This window comes from Mobula birostris, chromosome 23 (assembly GCF_030028105.1).
Source record: "Mobula birostris isolate sMobBir1 chromosome 23, sMobBir1.hap1, whole genome shotgun sequence".
In the NCBI taxonomy this organism is placed as follows: domain Eukaryota; kingdom Metazoa; phylum Chordata; class Chondrichthyes; order Myliobatiformes; family Myliobatidae; genus Mobula; species Mobula birostris.
In genome coordinates, this window is record NC_092392.1 from 62,161,496 (window position 1) to 62,181,858 (window position 20,363).

Here is a 20,363-nt window from a genome sequence, read left to right on the forward strand (position 1 = left end):
TTGAATTACGCTTAGGTATACAAAATACTTCAAATCTGCCCATTATTGACTTTAAATTGAAATTATCAACAGCTTCAAAGACAAAATTATTATATACCTCTACTGCATCATTTCCGATTACATGGAGCAAAAGCGCAGCTTTGGTTTTTTCTGATCTTTCTTTATAATCGATCGCCGGTAAGTACAGTTCAAACTGTTGCTTGAATATCCTCCAAAATCTCAGCTATATTGCCAGTCAGCTGAAATCTTGGTGGGGTTTGTAAACCTTCCATTTTACCGTTTACAGTTCGAACTTGTTTCTTCTTTTTTCTCGATTATCTTCGATTCTCGATTCTCCCGTATTATTCTTCCAGAACCACTTCTGACACCACGTTATGTTACTTATATTTTTTTCTTTCTTTTTCCAATATTTTTATTAAATTTCATATACATAAATACAGAATTCATAAGAATACTTATTATAAATCAAAATAAGGTAGCACAAAATGCACTATATATAAACCACATTGATACAATCATGGTATCCCATATTCATGATCAATCAAATAAAATAAATTGAATTATGAAATACACTAATATGGTTAATTATATTATAAAAAAATCTACACCCACTACCAAGACAAAGCTGGTTGGTAAAAAAACAAAAGAAAAAAAAAGATACTTTACCATTTAGTGTTTTATAATAATAGCCCAGATCTATATTTTAATAACAATAACAATTCAAAGATTTTCAAATTAGTTCAGAAAGGGTCCCCATAACGTTTGAAAATCTTGATTAGAATCAGAAATCGAACAACGAATCTTCTCTAAATTTAAACATGATATAACATCGCATATCCATTGAGTATGTGTGTGGGGGGGGCAACCTCCTTCCATTTAAGCAAGGTCGCCCCCCCCCAGCCATAAGAGAAATAAAATCCAGTACCTGCAAATGAGAAGGCTCCAAAATTATAGCTCTTTCCTCAACAATACCAAATAATGCAGTCAAAGGATTGGGCTTAAAATTAACTTTAAAAAGTACAGAAAAAGTCTGGAATATATCTTTCCAATATCGAACATGACCAAAACATATGAATTAATGAAGCCTTTCCATTATTACATCTGTCACAATAAGGAGATATATCTGCAGAAAAACGAGAGAGCTTGTCTTTAGACATATGAGCCCTATGTACCACTTTAAATTATAGGAGGGAATGACGAGCACATAATGATGAAGAATTAACCATTTTGAAAATAGTTCTCCAAGTCTCGTCAGATAATGAAGTCTGTAAATTCTTTTCCCAATCTTTTTTAATTTTGTCTAAAGGAGCCATTCTCAGTCCCAACAACAGACCATAAATATAAGATATTGAGCCATTATCAAAAGGTTTCAAATTAAAAATTACATCTATTATGTTCTTATCCAGGCTGGTAGGAAATATATGTAGCTTAGATCTTAAAAAATCTCTAATCTGTAGATACCGAAAAAAATGGGTATTTGATAAGTTATATTTCACTGAGAGCTACTCAAAAGAAGAAAGACTCCCTTCAGCAAACAGATCCTGAAATCCTTTAATGCCTAATCTATCCCATTCTCTAAAAAAACAGATCGGTTGTAGATGGTTTAAAAAAAATTAGAAAAAATAGGACTAGAAAGTGAAAATCTCAGTAAACCGAAATGTTTCCTAAACTGCAGCCAGATCCTCAAAGTGTGTTTAACCACCAAACTGTCTGTTAATTTATTTAAAGATAAAGGAAGAGAGGATCCAAGAAGAGAAATAATAGAAAATTTTGTAACAGAGTTGGCTTCCAAAAAGACCCATATTGGACGATCCTCACAATTAATATAATATAACCAGAACGTAAGATTTCGTATGTTAATTGCCCAATAATATAACCTAAAGTTGGGTAGAGCAAGGCCTCCATTCTTTTTGATCTTTTGAAGGTGGGCCTTATTTAGTCAGGGGTTTCTGTTCTTCCATATATAGGAAGAAATAATTGAATCTAAAGAATCAAAAAAAAGGTTTAGGAATAAAAACAGGTACGGCTTGAAAAAGGTATATAAATTTAGGTAAAATATTCATTTTAATAGAGTTAATTCGACCAATCAATGATAGAGAGGTGACCAATTAGAAAATGTCTCTTTCACATAATTCATTGAGGTTAGAAAATTTTCTTTGAATAGATCTTTATAATCCTTAGTGATTGTTACACCCAAATATGTAAATTGTTTACTTACAATTTTAAAAGGAAGGTTAATATCAGTTGGTATCAAATTATTTAAAAGAAACAATTCACTCTTATGTAAATTCAATTTATATCCTGAAAACTGACTAAAATTAGTCAGTAAAAGAAACATAGAGGGTAAAGAAGTTGTAACATTAGATATAAAAAGCAATAGGTCATCAGCATAAAGCAAAATTTTATGAATAGTACCTTTCCTTAAGATACTGGTGGTATCTTTAGACTCTCGAAAGGCAATTGCTAAAGGTTCTAACACCAAATCAAAAAGCAAAGGGCTCAGTGGACATCCTTGTCTGGTTCCAGGTTGGAATTTAATTGGTTTAGAATTCTGAAAGTTAGTAAGGACCCGAGTGGTGGGAGATAAGTAAAATAATTTAATCCAAAGAATAAAATTGGGCCCAAAATTAAATTTTTCTAAGGTTTTAAATAGGTAATTACATTCAACTCGGTCAAAAGTCTTCTCCGCATCCAGAGAAATCACACATTCCGATATTTCCTTGGATGGAAATGCATAACATTTAACAATTGCTGTATATTAAAATGGGAATATCGATTTTTAATAAATCCTGTCTGATCATCAGATATTATAGAAGGTATAATATTCTTGAGTCTACGGGCCAAAACTTTAGATAGAATCTTAGCATCAACATTGAGTAAAGAGATCATGTTTAGAATCAGAAATTGAACAACGAATCTTCTCTAGATCAAGGCATAACATAACATCAGATAGCCATTGAGCGTGAGTGGTCGGGGTGGCGGCCTTCCACTTGAGCAAGATCGCCCTCCTGTCCATAAGAGACATAAAGACCAATACCTGCAAATTAGATGGCTAAATTTTGTAGCATTATCCTCAACAATACCAAACATGGCAGTCAAGGGATTGGGCTTAAAACTAACATGAAAAGTACAGAAAAAGTTTGAAATACATCTTTTCAAAATTTTTCAAGGCTCAGACATATCCAAAGCATATGAATTAGAGTGGCCACTCCATTAGTACATCTATCACAGTAAGGGGAAATAGAAACGGGAGAGCTTGTCTTTAGACATATGAACTCTATGTACCACTTTGAATTGTAATAAAGAATGACGAGCACATAATGATGAAGAATTAATCAATTTTAAAATACTGTAATATTCCAGCTCTCTCCAGATATGAAAATCTGTAAATCCTTTTCCCAGTCTCCTTTAATTTTATCTAAAGAGGCCTTTTTCAGTCCCAACAGCAGACCATAAATGTAAGATATTGAACCGTTGTCAGAAGGTTTCAGATTAAAAATTGTATCTATTATATTCTTATCTGGACTTGAAGGAAATGTATGTAATTGAGATCTTAAAAAATCTCTAATCTGTAAGTATGGAAAACAGTATTTGAAAGGTTAAGTTTCAAAAAAGAAGTGAGATTTCCTCCATCAAACAAATCCTGAAATTATTTAATGCCCAATCTATCCCATTTTTTAAAAGGGAAGTCAATTACAGATGGTTTAAAAAAAGGTCTTTACTCTTTTTATAACATCCGCACACTGTTAAACATTGTTTTTACCCCCTCACAAAATGATCCTGAGTGCGTCATTTCCTTAGACGCTGAAAAAGCCTTTGACAGAGTTGAATGGCCTTACTTATTTAAGGTGCTTGAAATGTTTAATTTCAGCCCGAAATTTATATCCTGGATCAAATTGTTATATCATTCTCCTATAGTCCATACTAACTCTTTAAGCTCACCTTTTTTCCCTCTTTTTCGAGGTACCAGACAAGGTTGTCCTCTTAGTCCTTTATTATTTGATATTGCATTAGAACCTCTTGCAATTGCTATTCGAGAATCTCCAAATATTATTGGGATAACTCGGGGTTTAAAGTTCCATAAAGTATCACTCTATGCTGATGACTTACTTTTATATATTTCTAATCCTCAAAAATCTATCCCTGCTGCTTTAGATTTATTAGCACAATTTAGTCTTTTTTCAGGTTATAAGTTAAATCTCAGTAAGAGTGAACTTTTCTCGATTAATAAGCAAGTTCCCTTATATCAGAATCTTCCGTTTAAATTAGTTAATAATCATTTTTCATATCTTGGGATTAAAATTACCTGTAAACATAAAGATTTCTTTAAGACTAATTTCCTACCCTTAATCGATCACATTACTCAACTTTCATTTAAATGGTCTCCATTTTATTTAACTTTGATTGGTCATATTAATGCTGTTAAGATGTTTATTCTGCCAAAATTTTTATATGTATTTCAGGCACTACCGATTTTTGTTCCAAAATCCTTTCTTGATAAAGTTGACTCTAAAATTTCTTCATTTATTTGGCAAAATAAAAACCCGAGATTGGGTAAAATACATCTACAGAAAGCTAAGAGAGATGGAGGTTTGGCATTACCTAACTTTAGATTCTATTATTGGGCAATTAATATTCGACACATGAAATTTTAGTTACTTGATCAAGATACACTATCCATTCCTCAATGGGTAGTATTGGAATTACAATCTGCTCAAGGTTATGCACTTGGCTCCATTTTAGGTTCTTCTCTTCCTTTTGATTTGAAACGCCGTAAACTGGTTTGTAACCCGATAGTTAAATATACCTTACGTATTTGGTTTCAATTCGGAAAATTTTTCGATCTTAATCAGTTTGGGCTTGCGATTCCTATTTTAGGCAACATATTCTTATAGATTGTTCCTTCTGCTTCTGCTTTCTACGTTGGTAATCTTCTTTGTTAACTTTTCATTAGATAATGATAATTTTTTGCAAAGCTTACTCGTGTCTTCTAAGTCCACTTCCAGTATCAACAAAGTTTCTTTATTCTCCTTAATTCGCTTATCATGTTCGATTAGAGTTTGTTGAATAGTGTCCAACTTGATGTTAGGATGTTGAAATTCCTCAGAAAGTTCTGTTCTTTGCTTTTTAAGGAAATCTCCAATTGATTCAAAGTGGTTGGAGAATCATCTTTTTCTTTTGCAGAGGCTTTAGTCTTTCTCAAAGACATAATAGAGCAATATTGAGATTTATAATAAGGTTTCAAAAACTGGTAGGAAACAAAAAGATGGATAAGGTAGGAGCAAGTTCAAAAAGATGTTACCCCATCGGCTGCCAGCAGGGCTCTCGTTAGTTCTGTTTAAACGTACCATGGGTAACAGTAAAGAATCATATTCTGAAAGAATTAGAAAACTTTTATTTACAGTAATCAACAAATACGTCTTAATCCAGCCACGTGTTGGAACATTCTGGCAATCCCGCACATGCTCAGTGCTCTGTCCAATCATGTACTGGCACATCATTGCTCGTGATATCATCACATACGACATTAACAATCTGGTGGAACTGATAGCACAGAAGAAGGTTCTGTCTGGTAATTCAAAGCTCTGGCTAGTAACTGAAAGACAAAATCATAAGATAACAATGGAATATTTTAAGTTTAGTTTATTCTGTGATGTAAAAAGCTAGGCAAGATATTGCAATGATGAAACTAATTGATCATTATACTCCTCTCAAATTTCCTTATTTGGAAGGAAATCTGTCATCCTTACATGCTGCATATAGTTTGATTCCAAAGCCATAGCAATGTAATTGACTGGGAAACTCTGAAGTAACCAGATATGTTGCTCATTTTTATCAAGTGGAAGGAGTATTGACATTAGTATTGGCTTTAGACACACCTAGCTGCATCAACCTAACAAAGTCTTCCTCATGAATAGAAAAGAAACTGGAAGTATTGTAATGATATATTACTTAGCAAGTAATATATTTCTGCCAAACTTCCAAAATCCTTCACTGTGGTTCCTTCATATGTCCTGTTTTAAGGACAGTACAATTGGGTACAGTTAGGAGAGGTTTTCCATAAGATTCCACAACATTGATTCTTGGTGCCATAATGTCTTACAGTATCAGGTTAAACAATGATTTAAAACCCAACCTCAGATGATTATTGCCTACTATCCTTGCTCAGCTGGTGAATCTGTAAACCTCTAGGATGAATACCATTTGGAAGAAGTGATGGTTGTAAGAACACAGTGATAATCTACTGTATGTGGACACCTCAATATCTAGCAAGAACATTTGGGGGTATTTAAAGAGGAAGTAAATATATTTTAAAAGATCCGGGAACTTCGGCCCATGTTGGACTAGCACAGAAAAGTTGATGAGGTTCAGGAAGTTCAGTATAATCATAGTGTTGATCAGCAGATCTGGCTTAAAGGATCAAGTGGCCTTCTTGTACTCCTATTTCCAAGAGTGGTTTGATAGTAGCAGCAGTAATTAAGATGGCCGTGTCTTGAAGCACACAGCTACAAACATTTTTACAGGGTTAACAGGTGAAAGGTTTCAGATGAACTTGTTCTTATGATATTTACAGATCCCTTAGTCCTCTTTCACTACTACTCTTATGGAGGATTTGAAGATATTTTACAATTTTTACACTTGTCTCATATTCTAAGATTCAGCCCATCGTGACTATGTGACATTTGTTTCAAGAAATCCCAAATTTCATATGTCTATTAGTATCTCTTTATATCAACAGTACAAAATACTCATTTTGTTCCTCACTTTGGACATCTTTTCAAGGCCAAGTAGTTAAGGTGATGGACAAGAAATCTATTTGAGCTCCTCTGCACAGGTTTGTATCCTGCTGCTATGAGGACAAGGTATCTGACTGGATTACTGCTGTGTGTGTAACTTGATTAGAGAACACGTCTTATGAGGAAAGGTTATGAGCTGGGGCTTTTCTCTTTGGAGCAAATGAGAATGAGAAATGACTTGATAAAGGTGTATAAGATGATAAGAAGCATAGATAGAGTGGACAGCTAGTGCCTTTTTCCCAATGACTAATATGAGAGGATACAATTTTAAAGTGATTGGCAGAAAATACAGGGGTAGGTACTTTACACAGAGTAGTAAGTGCATGCAAAGCGTTGCCAGTGGTGGTAGTAGACGCAGAGACATAAGGGACATTTAAGAGATTCTTAGACAGGCACATGGATAAAAGAAAAATGGAACACTAGGAGGGAAAGGGTAGACTGATCTTGGAGCAGGTTAAAAGATTGGCAAAACATAGTTGGCCAGAGGGCCTGTACTGTACTGTTCTATGTTATACAGTACTGTATGTTCAATAAGATCTCTGTTTTGTTCTTTATTTGCCCTTGCTATTCCTTGCAAATCATTTATTATTATCACAGAAGACCATGATTGCATGAACTTCCTCTGGGTGCTCCAGTTTCTTCCCACATTCCAAAGATGTTTGGATTAATTGGTCACATGGGCACAAGCTCATTGGGCCAGAAGAGCCTGTTAATGTGCTGTATCTCTCATCATCATCATCATCATCATCATCAGGTGCCGTGCCCAGTTTGAGCTTCGACTGCCATGATCTGCACACTCCTGTATCGGGTCAAGTGGATCAATTCATTGATACTCAATTCCAGTTCTCTGGCTTCTGTCTCCATCATTATTTGTCTTTGGCTTCCTCTTGCTTTCTTCCCTTTAATCTTTCCTATAATTACGGTGCATTCTAACTCCTCTTTCCTAATCACATGTCCAATGAAGTTATGTTGCTTTTTCATCATCTCATACATTATTTCTCTTATTGTGTTTGCTCTGTTCATGATATCCTCGTTAGCTATTCGTTTCATCCATAATATTCTTTGTATCCTCCTCAAAAACCACATCTCTGCTGCTTCAATTTGTTTCCTCATGTTACTAGATATTATCCAACATTCTGAGCTATATAACATAACTGGATAAATGTAACAATTCAGTACTCTGAGGTGGGTTGTCATGCCTAGTTTAGTATTGGTCAGTATATTCTTCATTCTCGTAAAGGTGTCTTTCGCCATCCCTATTCTTCTTTTGATGTCCATGTCGCACCTGCCATCTGATGTCACGCAGCTTCCTAAGTAGCAAAAGTTCTGCAATTGTTTTATGTCTTCCCCGTTTATTCTCAGCCTGCAGATAGGATTCTCCTTCTTTTTGGATATCACCGTACATTCTGTCTTTTTGCAATTGATAGATAGACCCATTTTTGCACTTCCTTCGCCAACTATATAACCATATATCCATATAACAATTACAGCATGGAAACAGGCCATCTTGGCCCTTCTAGTCCATGCCAAACTCTTACTCTCACCTAGTTCCACCGACCTGCATTCAGCCCATAACCCTCCATTCCTTTCCTGTCCATATATCTGTTCAATTTAACTTTAAACGACAACATCGAACCTGCCTCAACCACTTCTGCTGGAAGCTCGTTCCACACAGCTACCACTCTCTGAGTAAAGAAGATCCCCCTCATGTTACCCCTAAACTTTTGCCCTTTAACTCTCAACTCCTGTCCTCCTGTTTGAATCTCCCCCACTCTCAATGGAAAAAGCCTATCCAAGTCAAGTCTATCAATCCCCCTCATAATTTTAAACACCTCTATTAAGTCCCCCCTCAACCGTCTACGCTCCAAAGAATAAAGACCTAACTTGTTCAACCTTTCTCTGTAACTTAGGAGATGAAACCCAGGCAACATTTTAGTAAACCTCCTCTGTACTCTCTCAATTTTATTGAAACAACGAAATCCTGGAATATTTAGTTGCCAATCACACCCCTCCTGCAACTACATTTCACTAATAGCTACAACATCATATTTCCAGGTATCAATCCATGCTTTAAGCTCATCCACCTTTCTTACAATGTTCCTAGCATTAAAATAGATGCATTTAAGAAACTCTCCACCTCTTACTCTCTGTTTATCCTTAATGGAGCAAACAACTTTGTTATCTTTTTCTTCCTTGTCGTATATATTAATGATCTGGATGATGGGGTGGTAAATTGGATTAGTAAATATGCAGATGATACTAAGATAGGTAGCGTTGTGGATAATGAAGTAGATTTTCAAAGCTTACAGAGAGATTTAGGCCAGTTGGAAGATGGCAGATGGAGTTTAATGCTAAAAAATGTGAGGTGCTACATTTTGGTAGGACTAATCAAAATAGAACATACATGGTAAATGGTAGGGCATTGAAGAATGCTGTAGAACAGAGGGATCTAGGAATAATGGTGCATAGTTCCCTGAAGGTGGAATCTCATGTGGATAGGGTGGTGAAGAAAGCTTTTGGTATGCTGGCCTTTATTAATCAGAGCATTGGAATATATATATATATATATTAAGTTTTGTAGTTCATCCTCTGTACTTGCAATTAACGTAGTGTCATCTGCATATCTGAAATTATTGACATTTTCACCACCAACTTTGATTCCCAAGATGTCTCTTATTTTTTGTAATATTGTTTCACTGACACATTAAATAAATCAGGGGAGAAAACACACCCTTGTCTAACGCCTCTCTTGATTTTCGTAAACTGACTCACTTCTCCATCTATTCTTACAGTGGCAGTTTGTTTCCAGTACAGATTTCTGATTTGACAGAGGACTTTCGAATCTAGATCTAGAGTTTCCTGTAATATTTCAAATAACTTATTGTGCTTCACTTTGTCAAATGCTTTTGTGTAGTGGATAAAACAAACAAATCTTTTTGCACTTGAATAGCTCTTTTTGATAGTATCCTTAACATCAATATTGCTTTTCTTCACAAAACCATATTGTTCTTTACCTATTTCAGCTTGTACCTTACCTTTAGCTCTTGTCATCAAAATTCTTAGGCTACATCCACACTAGACAAGATAAATCGTTAACCGAAGCTTTTTCTCTTCGTTTTGACCCTCCGTCCACACTGAAACGGTGTTTTCCTCCCCTGAAAATGGAGCTTTTGTAAAACACTCTCCAGAGTGTTTAAATCTGAAAATGCCGGTTGGGCGTTCTAGTGTGTATGGGGTAACCCGCTAATTTTAAAAACACTGTCATGACGTGCCGGAACAAATGGTGGCAGCAGCGTGGCATTTCATTGTTTTCTTGAACGCAACTTCCAACCCCATAACAACAATATCTGACAATAGATGTGTAACAGAGGTATCTTGGTGATATGACTCATTAAACTTATGGTGCTATGTAATTCTCATTCTATTGCTCCAGGTTTTTTAGGAAGAGTGATAAATACTGATTTTTTCATCTCTTCTGGCATTATTCCAGTCTCATAAATGTCATTGATTAAATCAGTAAGTTTTTCAATTCCATAATCTTCAAGGGCGATAATTTGTTCTATTACTAATTCATCAGGACCTGCTGCCTTTCCTTTCTTCATCTTATGTATTGCATTACGAACTTCAGATTTTAAAATACTTGGACCTTCAATGTTTTTCTTAATTTCTGTTTTTTGCCATGATCATCTTCAAACAATTCCTGAATATACTCAGTCCATCTGTTCATAATCTCATCTTTTTCCATTATAATGGTACCGTCCTTTACTTTCAAACATCCACCTGAAGAACAGAGGAGCTTTATACCAGTGATATTCTTGATTTGTTGGTGTAACCTTTTTGGATCAGTAATAGGGACTAGTAGAGTGCCACATTCCTGGTTTAACCATTCTTCTTTGGCTTTTTGACATAAGCTTTCAACTTTTTTATCTAAGAACTTATATTCTATAGGATTTGCTTTCTTCTGTCTTCTTTCTTCCATCAGATTTTTGATTTCATCTGTCATCCATTTATTCCTTGTGCTTTTTTCTTTTTTAGGAATCACTGACTTTGCTGATTCTACCAAGGCATCCTTTAGAGACTTAAAAATCATTTCTACATGATTGCTATCATCTTCAACAGATTCTATTTCTATACTTTGAAATCTATTTCTTACTTCAATTGTAAATTTTTGTCTTAATTTTTCTTCTTTAATTAATTGCGAGTAGTCAAGGGATTGTTCAGGTTTTTGCTTCTTTAGTTTTTTAAGTTTTACTTTTACATAACATACTACTGGGTTATGGTCACTATTACAATCTGCACCTGGATATGTTTTGCATTGAGTCACTAAGTTTCTAAATCTTTGGTTTATAGTAATAAAGTCAATTTGATTTCTAGTGTTGTTACCTGGACTTTTCCAGGTCCACAAGCATCTTGGAGGGTTTTTAAAGTAGGTATTCGTAATGACCTGATTATTCATTTTTCACCATTCTACCCATTTCTCACCTCTTTCATTTCTTTCCCCAGTCCAAATTTTCCTATGGTATTTGCATCAGCACCTTGTTCTACTTTAGCATTTAGATCTCCCATGACAATAACAATATAACAATTACAGCATGGAAACAGGCAATCTCAGCCCTTCTAGTCCATGCTGAATGCTTACTCTCACTTAGTCCCACCGACCTGCACTCAGCCCATAACCCGCCATTCCTTTCCTGTCCATATAGCTATCCAATTTTACTTTAAATGACAATATCGAGCCTGCCTCTACCACTTCTGCTGGAAGTTCGTTCCACACAGCTAGCACACTGAGTAAAGAGGTTCCCCCTCATGTTACCCCTAAACTTTTGCCCCCAGCTCTCAACTCATGTCCTTGTGTTTGAATCTCCCCACTCTCAATGGAAAAAGCCTATCCGCGTCAACTCTATCTATCCTCATAATTTTAAATACCTCCATCAAGTCCCCCCTCAACCTTCTATGCTCCAATGAATAAAGACCCAACTTGTTCAACCTTTCTCTGTAACTTAGGTGCTGAAATCCAGGTAACGTTCTAGTAAATCTTCTCTGTACTCTCTCTATTTTGTTGACATCTTTCTTATAATTCGGTGACCAGAACGGTACACAATACTCCAAATTTGGCCTCACCAATGCCTTATACAATTTTAACATTACATCCCAACTCCTATACTCAATGCTCTGATTAATAAAGGCCAGCATACCAAAAGCTTTCTTCACCACCCTATCCACATGAGATTCCACCTTCAGGGAACTATGCACCATTATTCCTAGATCCCTCTGTTCTACTGCATTCTTCAATGACCTACCATTTACCACGTATGTCCTATTTTGATTAGTCCTACCAAAATGTAGCACCTCACACTTATCAGCATTAAACTCCATTTGCCATCTTTCAGCCCACTCTTCTAACTGGCCTAAATCTCTCTGCAAGCTTTGAAAGCCTACTTCATTATCCACAATGCCACCTATCTTAGTATCATCTGCATACTTACTAATCCAATTTACCACCCCATCATCCAGATCATTAATGTATATAACAAGCAACATTGGACCCAGTACACATCCCTGAGGCACACCACCAGTCACTGGCCTCCAACCTGACAAGCAATTATCCACCCCCACTCTCTAGCGTCTCCCATCCAGCCACTGTTGAATCCATTTTACTACTTCAATATTAATACCTAACGATTGACCCTTCCTAACTAACCTTCCATGTGGAACCTTGTCAAAAGCCTTTCTGAAGTCCACCTAGACAACATCCACCCTTGTCAACTTTCCTAGTAACCTCTTCAAAAAAAATTCAATAAGATTTGTCAAACTTGACCTTCCACGCACAAATTCCATGTTGACTGTTCCTAATCAGACCCTGTCTATCCAGATAATTATATATACCATCTCTAAGAATACTTTCCATTAATTTACCCACCACTGATGTCAAACCTACAGGCCGATAATTGCTAGATTTACTCTTAGAACCCTTTTTAAACAATGAAACAACATGAGCAATATGCCAATCCTCCAGTACCATCCCTGTTTTTAATGACATTTGAAATATTTCTGTCAGAGCCCCTGCTATTTCTATACTAACTTCCCTCAGGGTCCTAGGGAATATCCTGTCAGGACCCGGAGACTTATCCACTTTTATATTCCTTAAAAGCACCAATACTTCCTCTTCTTTAATCGTCATAATTTCCATAACTTCCCTACCTGTTTCCCTTACCTTACACAATTCAATATCCTTCTCCTTAGTGAATACCAAAGAAAAGAAATCGTTCAAAATCTCCCCCATCTGTTTTGGTTCCACACATAGCTGTCCACTCTGATTCTCTAAGGGACCAGTTTTATCCCTCACTATCCTTTTGCTATTAATATAACTGTAGAAACCCTTCGGATTTATTTTCACCCTACTTGCCAAAGCAACATCGTATCTTCTTTTAGTTTTTCTAATTTCTTTCTTGAGATTTCTAATATCTTGAGATTTGTATCCATTCTTTGGTTGTTCAAGCTCTTCATAGAATTTACCTATATCCTCATTTGTTCCATCTGTTGTTGGTGCATATACCTATATAATTGCTAAATCAAATGGTTGTCCTCTGAATCTAACAAGGAGCATTCTTTCTGATATTGCCCGATGTCCTAAAACACTTTTTGCCATGTTTTCATCCATAAGAATTCCTACTCCATTAGTATGGGATGTTCCACAAGAATAAATTAGTGTCTTATTTCTATTCTGACATGTTCCAGCACCTATCCAACAAACTTCGCTAATCCCCATGATATTAATATTTAGTCGTTCCATTTCATTTATCACGCTACCGTTCCGGGTCAGAGCGGCCCTGGGAGCAATGAATGACTAAGGGGTAATTCCGCTTTTCCCAAAGCTCTGAAAGTCCCCAATCAGAGCCTCATCACCGGTTGCAGTTTAGAGTCATACCCAGGACCAGATGTATCTTTAAATAATTAAAATAAAAAGTCCCCTTGTTCTATTTTACATTTGCCACCTATTTTTTGTTCTCTCTGTTGGTTCTAATTCATCCTACTCCATTAGTTCCTTTGTCATCTTGGAAGCTTCCGTTTGTACTTGTGGGAATGTACCTGGACTATATCTACGTTGCCTCTAGCCCGTAATATCAAATAATTTATTTTTCATTTTTTATTTTGTACCTTACAACCAACTGTCCAGATATATTTCGCATATTCTCTCTGTGTAGAAGGAAAGTCAGGTAGTTGGATAAAGTAGAAAGTGCTGTAAATACCTACTAAGTTTGACAGTGACTGGGTGGAAGAAACAGATTTGATGTTTCAGGTAGATAACCTTTCTTCAGAAAATCATTGTCCTGAAAGATTAGCAATGTCTCTCTGTCCACTGACCTGACATTCTAAATATCTTTGATATTTTGTATCTTCATTTCGTATCTTCAGTGCCTGTGTTTTGCTTTTTGACTTAATTAAGGCAGCTTGTCTTTCAAAATTTAATACTTTTAGTATGTTCAAAGTTATGTCTTGCTGGAAATATTTGAGTAAATATATACTCCAAAATTATATATGCTGGGATGTCTGCCTGCGATTAGATCTGGTTAGATCTGGTGCAAGTTCAGTTATTTATTTCACCTGAAATGGAGGCAAATGGCTGTGAAGGATGGAGATAAGTTTCTGATATTTTACAGCTTTTAAACAGATTGAGTTAATTTAGGTACGTTTAATAATTTTAGGAACGCTCTAATGTTTTAAAGGTTTTTCAATGTAAAGTTTCCATATAGGTCTTCAATTGTAAAATCATGTTAGATCCAATGAAATTGAAAATGTATGCATTGGTAAATAATGCTATTTAAATTAACAACGTGTATAGCATTTATGATTAACTTAGGAAGTTATTCTGTGAGATGGAACTTCGTTGCAAAGAATGTTGCTTTTATTTTTTAGACACCCATGCCCAAGAAAACAAGGAAAGACAAATTAAAGTTGAAGGAACTTCTGGATGACATTCTCAATAACCCAGTCCTTAAAATGGACCCATCAGCACAAAGGTAGATAAGAAATCTCATCATTAGGGGTCGTAATCTTCTTCAATTGCTGTTTAATTATTGATTGCTTTCATTTTGGTATCACTGTTGTTTCTTTCCCATAGTAATCTTTTTTTTACAATCTTGTTCAACCTTTCTTCTTTTTCCCTTCCTTTAGTCTTGGTTCAGTGAAAAATATGGAAGGGCAAACAGAACAGTACCAGGCAAATCTAAAATGATTAGGTGTTATAGAGTCATAGAAAAGTACAGTACAGAAACAAGCCCTTTGGCCTATCTAATCTGTGCCAAACTATTTGAATTGCCTAATCCTATCAACCTGTACTAGGACCATAGACCTCCATATCCCTACCATCCAGGTATCTATCCACATTCCTCTCACATATTGAAATTGAGCTTGCATAATCACTTGCACAGGCAGCTCAATCCACACTCTTATGACTCTTTGAATGAAGATGTTACCCCTCATGTTCCCCTTAAACTTCTCATCTGTCACCCTGAATCTATCACCTCCAGTTATAGTCCCACTCAACCTCAGTGGAAAAAGTCTGCTTGCATCTATCTATACTCCTCATAATGTTGTATACTTCTATTAAATCTCCCCTCAACCTTCTACATTCCAAGGAATAAAGTCCTAATCTATTCAATCTTTGTTCATAACTCAGATCCTCCAATCCCAGCAACATCCTTGTAAGTTTTCTCTGTACTCTTTCAACCTTACTTACATCTTTCCTGTAAGTAGGTGACACAATTCTTCAAATTAGGCCTCACCAGCGTCTTATACAACTTCAACGTAACATCCCATCTTCTGTACCTAGTACTTTGATTAATGAAGGCCAATGTGCCAAAATCTTTCTCTTTGACCCTATCTACCCATCATGCCACTTTAATGGGGTTACCAGGATGTATTCCCTAACCTGGTTGATCCTACTGAAGTGCAACACCTCATACTTGTCTGTATTAAATTCCATCTGCCATTTTCACACCATTTTTCCAGCTGGTCCAGATCCTGCTCTAAGCACTGCTCTGATAGTCTTCCTCCCTGTCCTCTACATCCCCAATCTTAGTGTCATCTCCAAATTTGCTGATCCAGTTAACCACGTTATCATCCAGACCATTGATGTACAGTAGATGACAAACACAATGAAACCAGCAACTATCCCTATGACACTCTACTAGTCTCAGGCTTCCTGTCAGAAAGGCAACCATCTACTACCACTTTCAGGATTCTTCCACAAAGCCAATGTCTTATCTAATTTACTGCCTCATCTTGACTTTTGTGACCAACCTCCCAAGCAGGACCTTGTCAAATGCTTTGCTAAAGTCCATGTAGACAACATCCCATGCCTTGCCTTAATCACCTTTCTTGGTAACTTCCTTGAAAAACCTGTTAAGGTTGGTTAGACATGACCTACCACACACAAAGCCATGCTGACTAACCTTAATCAGTCCATGGCTATCAAAATACTCATATATCTGGTCTCTTATAATACCTTTCAATAACTTTCCCTGTTACCGATGTCAGGCTCACCGGCTTACAATTTCCTCGTTTATTTTTAAAAGCTTTATTAAATAGCGGAACAACTTTAGCTATCCTCCAATCCTCAGTACCTTGCCTGTTGCTAAGGATGATTTAAATATCTCTGCTAGGGGCCCTGCAATTTCTCACTTGCCTCCCACAGGTTCTGAGGGAACACCTTGTCAGGCCTTGGTGATTTATCCACCCTAATTTGCCTCAAGACAGCAAACATCTCCTCTGTAATCTGTATAAGGTCCATGAACTTGCCCCTGCTTTGCCTCACTTCTATAGACTCTGTGTCCATCTCCTGAGTAAATACAGATGCAAAAAATCCACGTAAGATCTCCCCCATCTCTCTTTGCTCCATGCATGGATTGCCATTCTGATCTTCCAGAGGACCAATTTTATCCCTTGCAATTCTTTTGTTCTCAAAATATCTGTGAAATCCCTTAGGATTCTCCTTCACCTTGTCGGCTAGGGCAAGCTCATCCCTTTTAGTCCTCCTGATTTCTTTCTTAAAGTATTCCCTTGTGCTTCTTACACTCCATGAGTACCTCATTTGTTCCTACCTGTCTGTACCTGCTATGCACCTCCTTTTTTTTCTTAACCATGGCCTCAGTATCTCTTGAAAACCAAGGTTCCCTAAACCTGCTATCTTTACCGTTTATTCTGACAGGTACATGCAGGTTTTATACTCTCAAAATTTCACTTTTGAAGGCCTTCCACCTACCAAGAACATCTTTGCCAGAAACCAGCTTGCCCCAGTCCATACCTGCCGATCCTTTCTCCAATCTAGAATCTCAAAACATAGACCAGACCTATCTTTTTCCATATTTCCTTTGAAACTAATGGCATTGTGATCACTGGATGCGAAATGTTCCCCTGCAGAAACTTTTGTCATCTGCCCCGTCTCATTCCCTACAGCAGATCAAGTATTGTGTATTTTCTTTTTGGAACTTCTACATTCTGATTAAGGAAACTTTCCTTAACACATTTGACAAACTCTATCCTATCTAGTCTTTTTATATTATGGGAGTCTCAGTTAATATGTGGAGAGTTAAAATCACCTACTATAACAGCCTTGTGTTTCTTGCAGCAGTCAGTGATCTCTCTACAAATTTGTTCCTCTAAATACCATGGACTGTTGGGTTGTCTGTAATAAGATATAGCCCCATTAAGATGGTCATACCTTTCTTATTCCTCAGTTCCACCCATAACTTCTTACTAGACAAATTCTCCAGTTTGTCCTGACTGAGCACTGGCGTGACATTTTCCCTGGCTGGTAACACCACCCTCGTCCTTTAATCACTTTCACTCTGTCATGTCTAAAACAATGGAATCCCAGAACGTTGAGCTGTCAGTCCTGCCCCTCCTACAACCAAGTCTCACAAATCATAATTTCATGTGTTGATCTACGACCTGAGTTCCTTTGCCTTTCCTATAATACCTCTTGCTTTGAAATATATGCAGCTGAAGACATTAGTCACATCATGCTCAACCCTTTGATTCCTGACTTTGCCTGAGGTCTTAACAGCATCTACTTTACAACCTCTCCACTATCTGTTCTGGCACTCTGTTCCCATCCCCCTGCAATTCTAGTTTAAACTCCTCCCCCTGTGAAGCACAAGAAAACCTTCCCACTTGAATGTTAGACTCTCCAGGTCAGTTGCAAACCATCTTTTTTATACAGGTCTCACCTTCCCTGGAAGAGAGCCTAATGATCCAAAAATCTGATGCACTCCCTCTTACACCAACTCCTTAGCCAAGTGTTAAACTGTATAATCTTCTTATTTCTGGCCTCACTAGCATATGGCACGGGTAGTAATCCTGAGATAACCTAGGAGATCCTGCCCTTTAACTTAGCATCTAACTCCCTGAACTCACTGTGCAGAACCTCGTCACTCATCCTACCCATGTCATTGGTACCTACATGGACCATAACCTCTGGCTGTTCACCCTCCCACTTAAGAATGCTGAGGACTTGATCCAAGATTTGCTGGATCCTGGCACCCAGGGGGCAACTATCACCCGGGAATCTTGTTCTCATCCACAGAACCTCCTTTCAGTTCCCCTAATGAATTCCCAATCACCACACCTCTTCTTCTCCCTTCCCTACTATGTTCCAGAGACCTGACATCTGAGACTTTACTCTGTTAGGTCATCCTTCACAACAGTAACCAAAGTGATATACCTGTCATTGAGGGGGATGGCCACAGGGGTACTCTGCACTGGCTGTTTAACCCTTTCCCCTTTCTGACTGTCACCCAGTTTTCTGTGTCCTGCACCTTGGGTGTAACTACCTCTCCATATGTCCTAACTATCATCCCCTCAGCTTCCCGAATGTTCTGGAGCTCATCCAGTTCCAGCTTCAACTTCTCAATGGTGAGTGTTAAAAGCTGCAGCTGGATGCACAGGTGTCATGGTCAGGGACACGGGAGATCTCCATACCTTCCCACATCCTGCAAGAGTAGCATTGAACTATCCTGTCTGGAATCTCTACTGTTCTAACTCAGCAAATATAAAGAAGGAAAAGACAATAAGTAAATTGTGGGGGAAAAAATCTACCTATGCCTTTCACTTTCTCTCACTCAAATCTTTCCTTGCGGAAGCCTTGAGAGCTAAAGCCTCAAAATCCCCAATCTAACATTAGCCACTTCAAAAATGCCGCCCCGCTTGCCCCTACCTTATTTTAATTTGTTCTTGCAATCAAACCCGATCGCTGATTGGCTGCTGCTTAAAACACCAAGCTGCCATGAGTCACTGCTTTCTGTAATTAATTGGTGAACCTGAGTGAGCTATGTCTTCACACGCTTTTGTTCTCTGTTTTGCTACTGCTCGAAACACCATACTGCTGCGAGTCAATGCTTTATGTACTCAATCAGTGAGCCTGAGTGAGCTAAGTCTTCTCATGCTTTGGATCTCCAATTGGCTGCTGCTCAAAACACCAAACTGCCTCGAGTCGATGCCTTATGTACGCAATCAGCAAAGCTGAGTGAGCCATGACTTCTCACGCTTTGGATCTCCGATAAGCAGCTGCTCAAACTTGGCCAGCTGGGTGAAGCTCATGGCAAACTGCAAAACAAATGTTAAATTATCTCACAATTCTGGCAACTAATATCAAAGAAGATACTAAAAGCTTTTTTAAGTATATAAAGAGTAAAAGAGAGTTGAGGGTAAATATAGGACCAATAGAAAATGACACTGGAGGTATTGTAATGAGAGATATCCTAAAGGTTAGCCTCCAGGTTGAGTTGGTGGTGAAGAAGGCGAATGCATTGTTGGCATTCATTTCTAGAGGTATAGAATATAAGAGCAGGGATGTGATGTTGAGGCTCTGTAAGGCACTCGTGAGACCACACTTGGAGTATTGTGTGCAGTTTTGGGATCCTTATTTTAGAAAGGATATACTGACATTGGAGATGGTTCAGAGAAGATTCACGAGAATGATTCCAGGAATGAAAGGGTTACTGTATGAGGAACGTCTGGCAGCTCTTGGGCTGTATTCCCCGGAATTCAGGAGAATGAGAGGGATCTCATAGAAGCATTCTGAATGTTAAAAGGCCTGAACAGATTAGATATGGCAAAATTATTTTCCATGGTAGGGGAGTCTAGGACAAGAGGGCACAACTTCAGGATTGAAGGGCGTCCATTTAGAATTGAGATGCGGAGAAATTACTTTAGTCAGAGGGTTGTAAATCTGTGGAATTTGTTGCCACAAGTGGCTGTGGAGGCCAAGTTACTGGGTGCATTTAAGGCAGAGATGGATAAGTTCTTGATTAGCTAGGGCATCAAAGGGTATGGGGAGAGGCAGGGGAGTGGGGATGACTGGAAGAATTGGATCAGTCCATGATTGAATGGCAGAGCAGACTTGATGGGATGAATGGCCTACTTCTCTCCTGTATCTTATGATCTTAATTCGAAGATCAGATAAAAAAAACTATTCAGTCCCACCACATGAATGGTGGAAGACCTTTAAGAAGTCTCAGAATCCCTAATCGCTATCCTTAGTGGTGGTAGGGCCTAGCATGTAAG

General features: G+C 37.5%; 1 protein-coding gene across 13 annotated transcripts in view; it reads left to right on the forward strand.

Moving 5' to 3' along the window:
- Positions 1-20,363, forward strand: part of cfap54 (cilia and flagella associated protein 54) — a 482,407-nt gene that overhangs the window by 203,370 nt on the left and 258,674 nt on the right. For all 13 annotated transcript variants that reach the window (XM_072241335.1, XM_072241340.1, XM_072241339.1 and 10 more), the window contains one exon: positions 14,715-14,818. In XM_072241335.1, the coding sequence (XP_072097436.1) occupies positions 14,715-14,818 (104 nt within the window). The remainder of the gene's footprint in view (positions 1-14,714; positions 14,819-20,363) is intronic.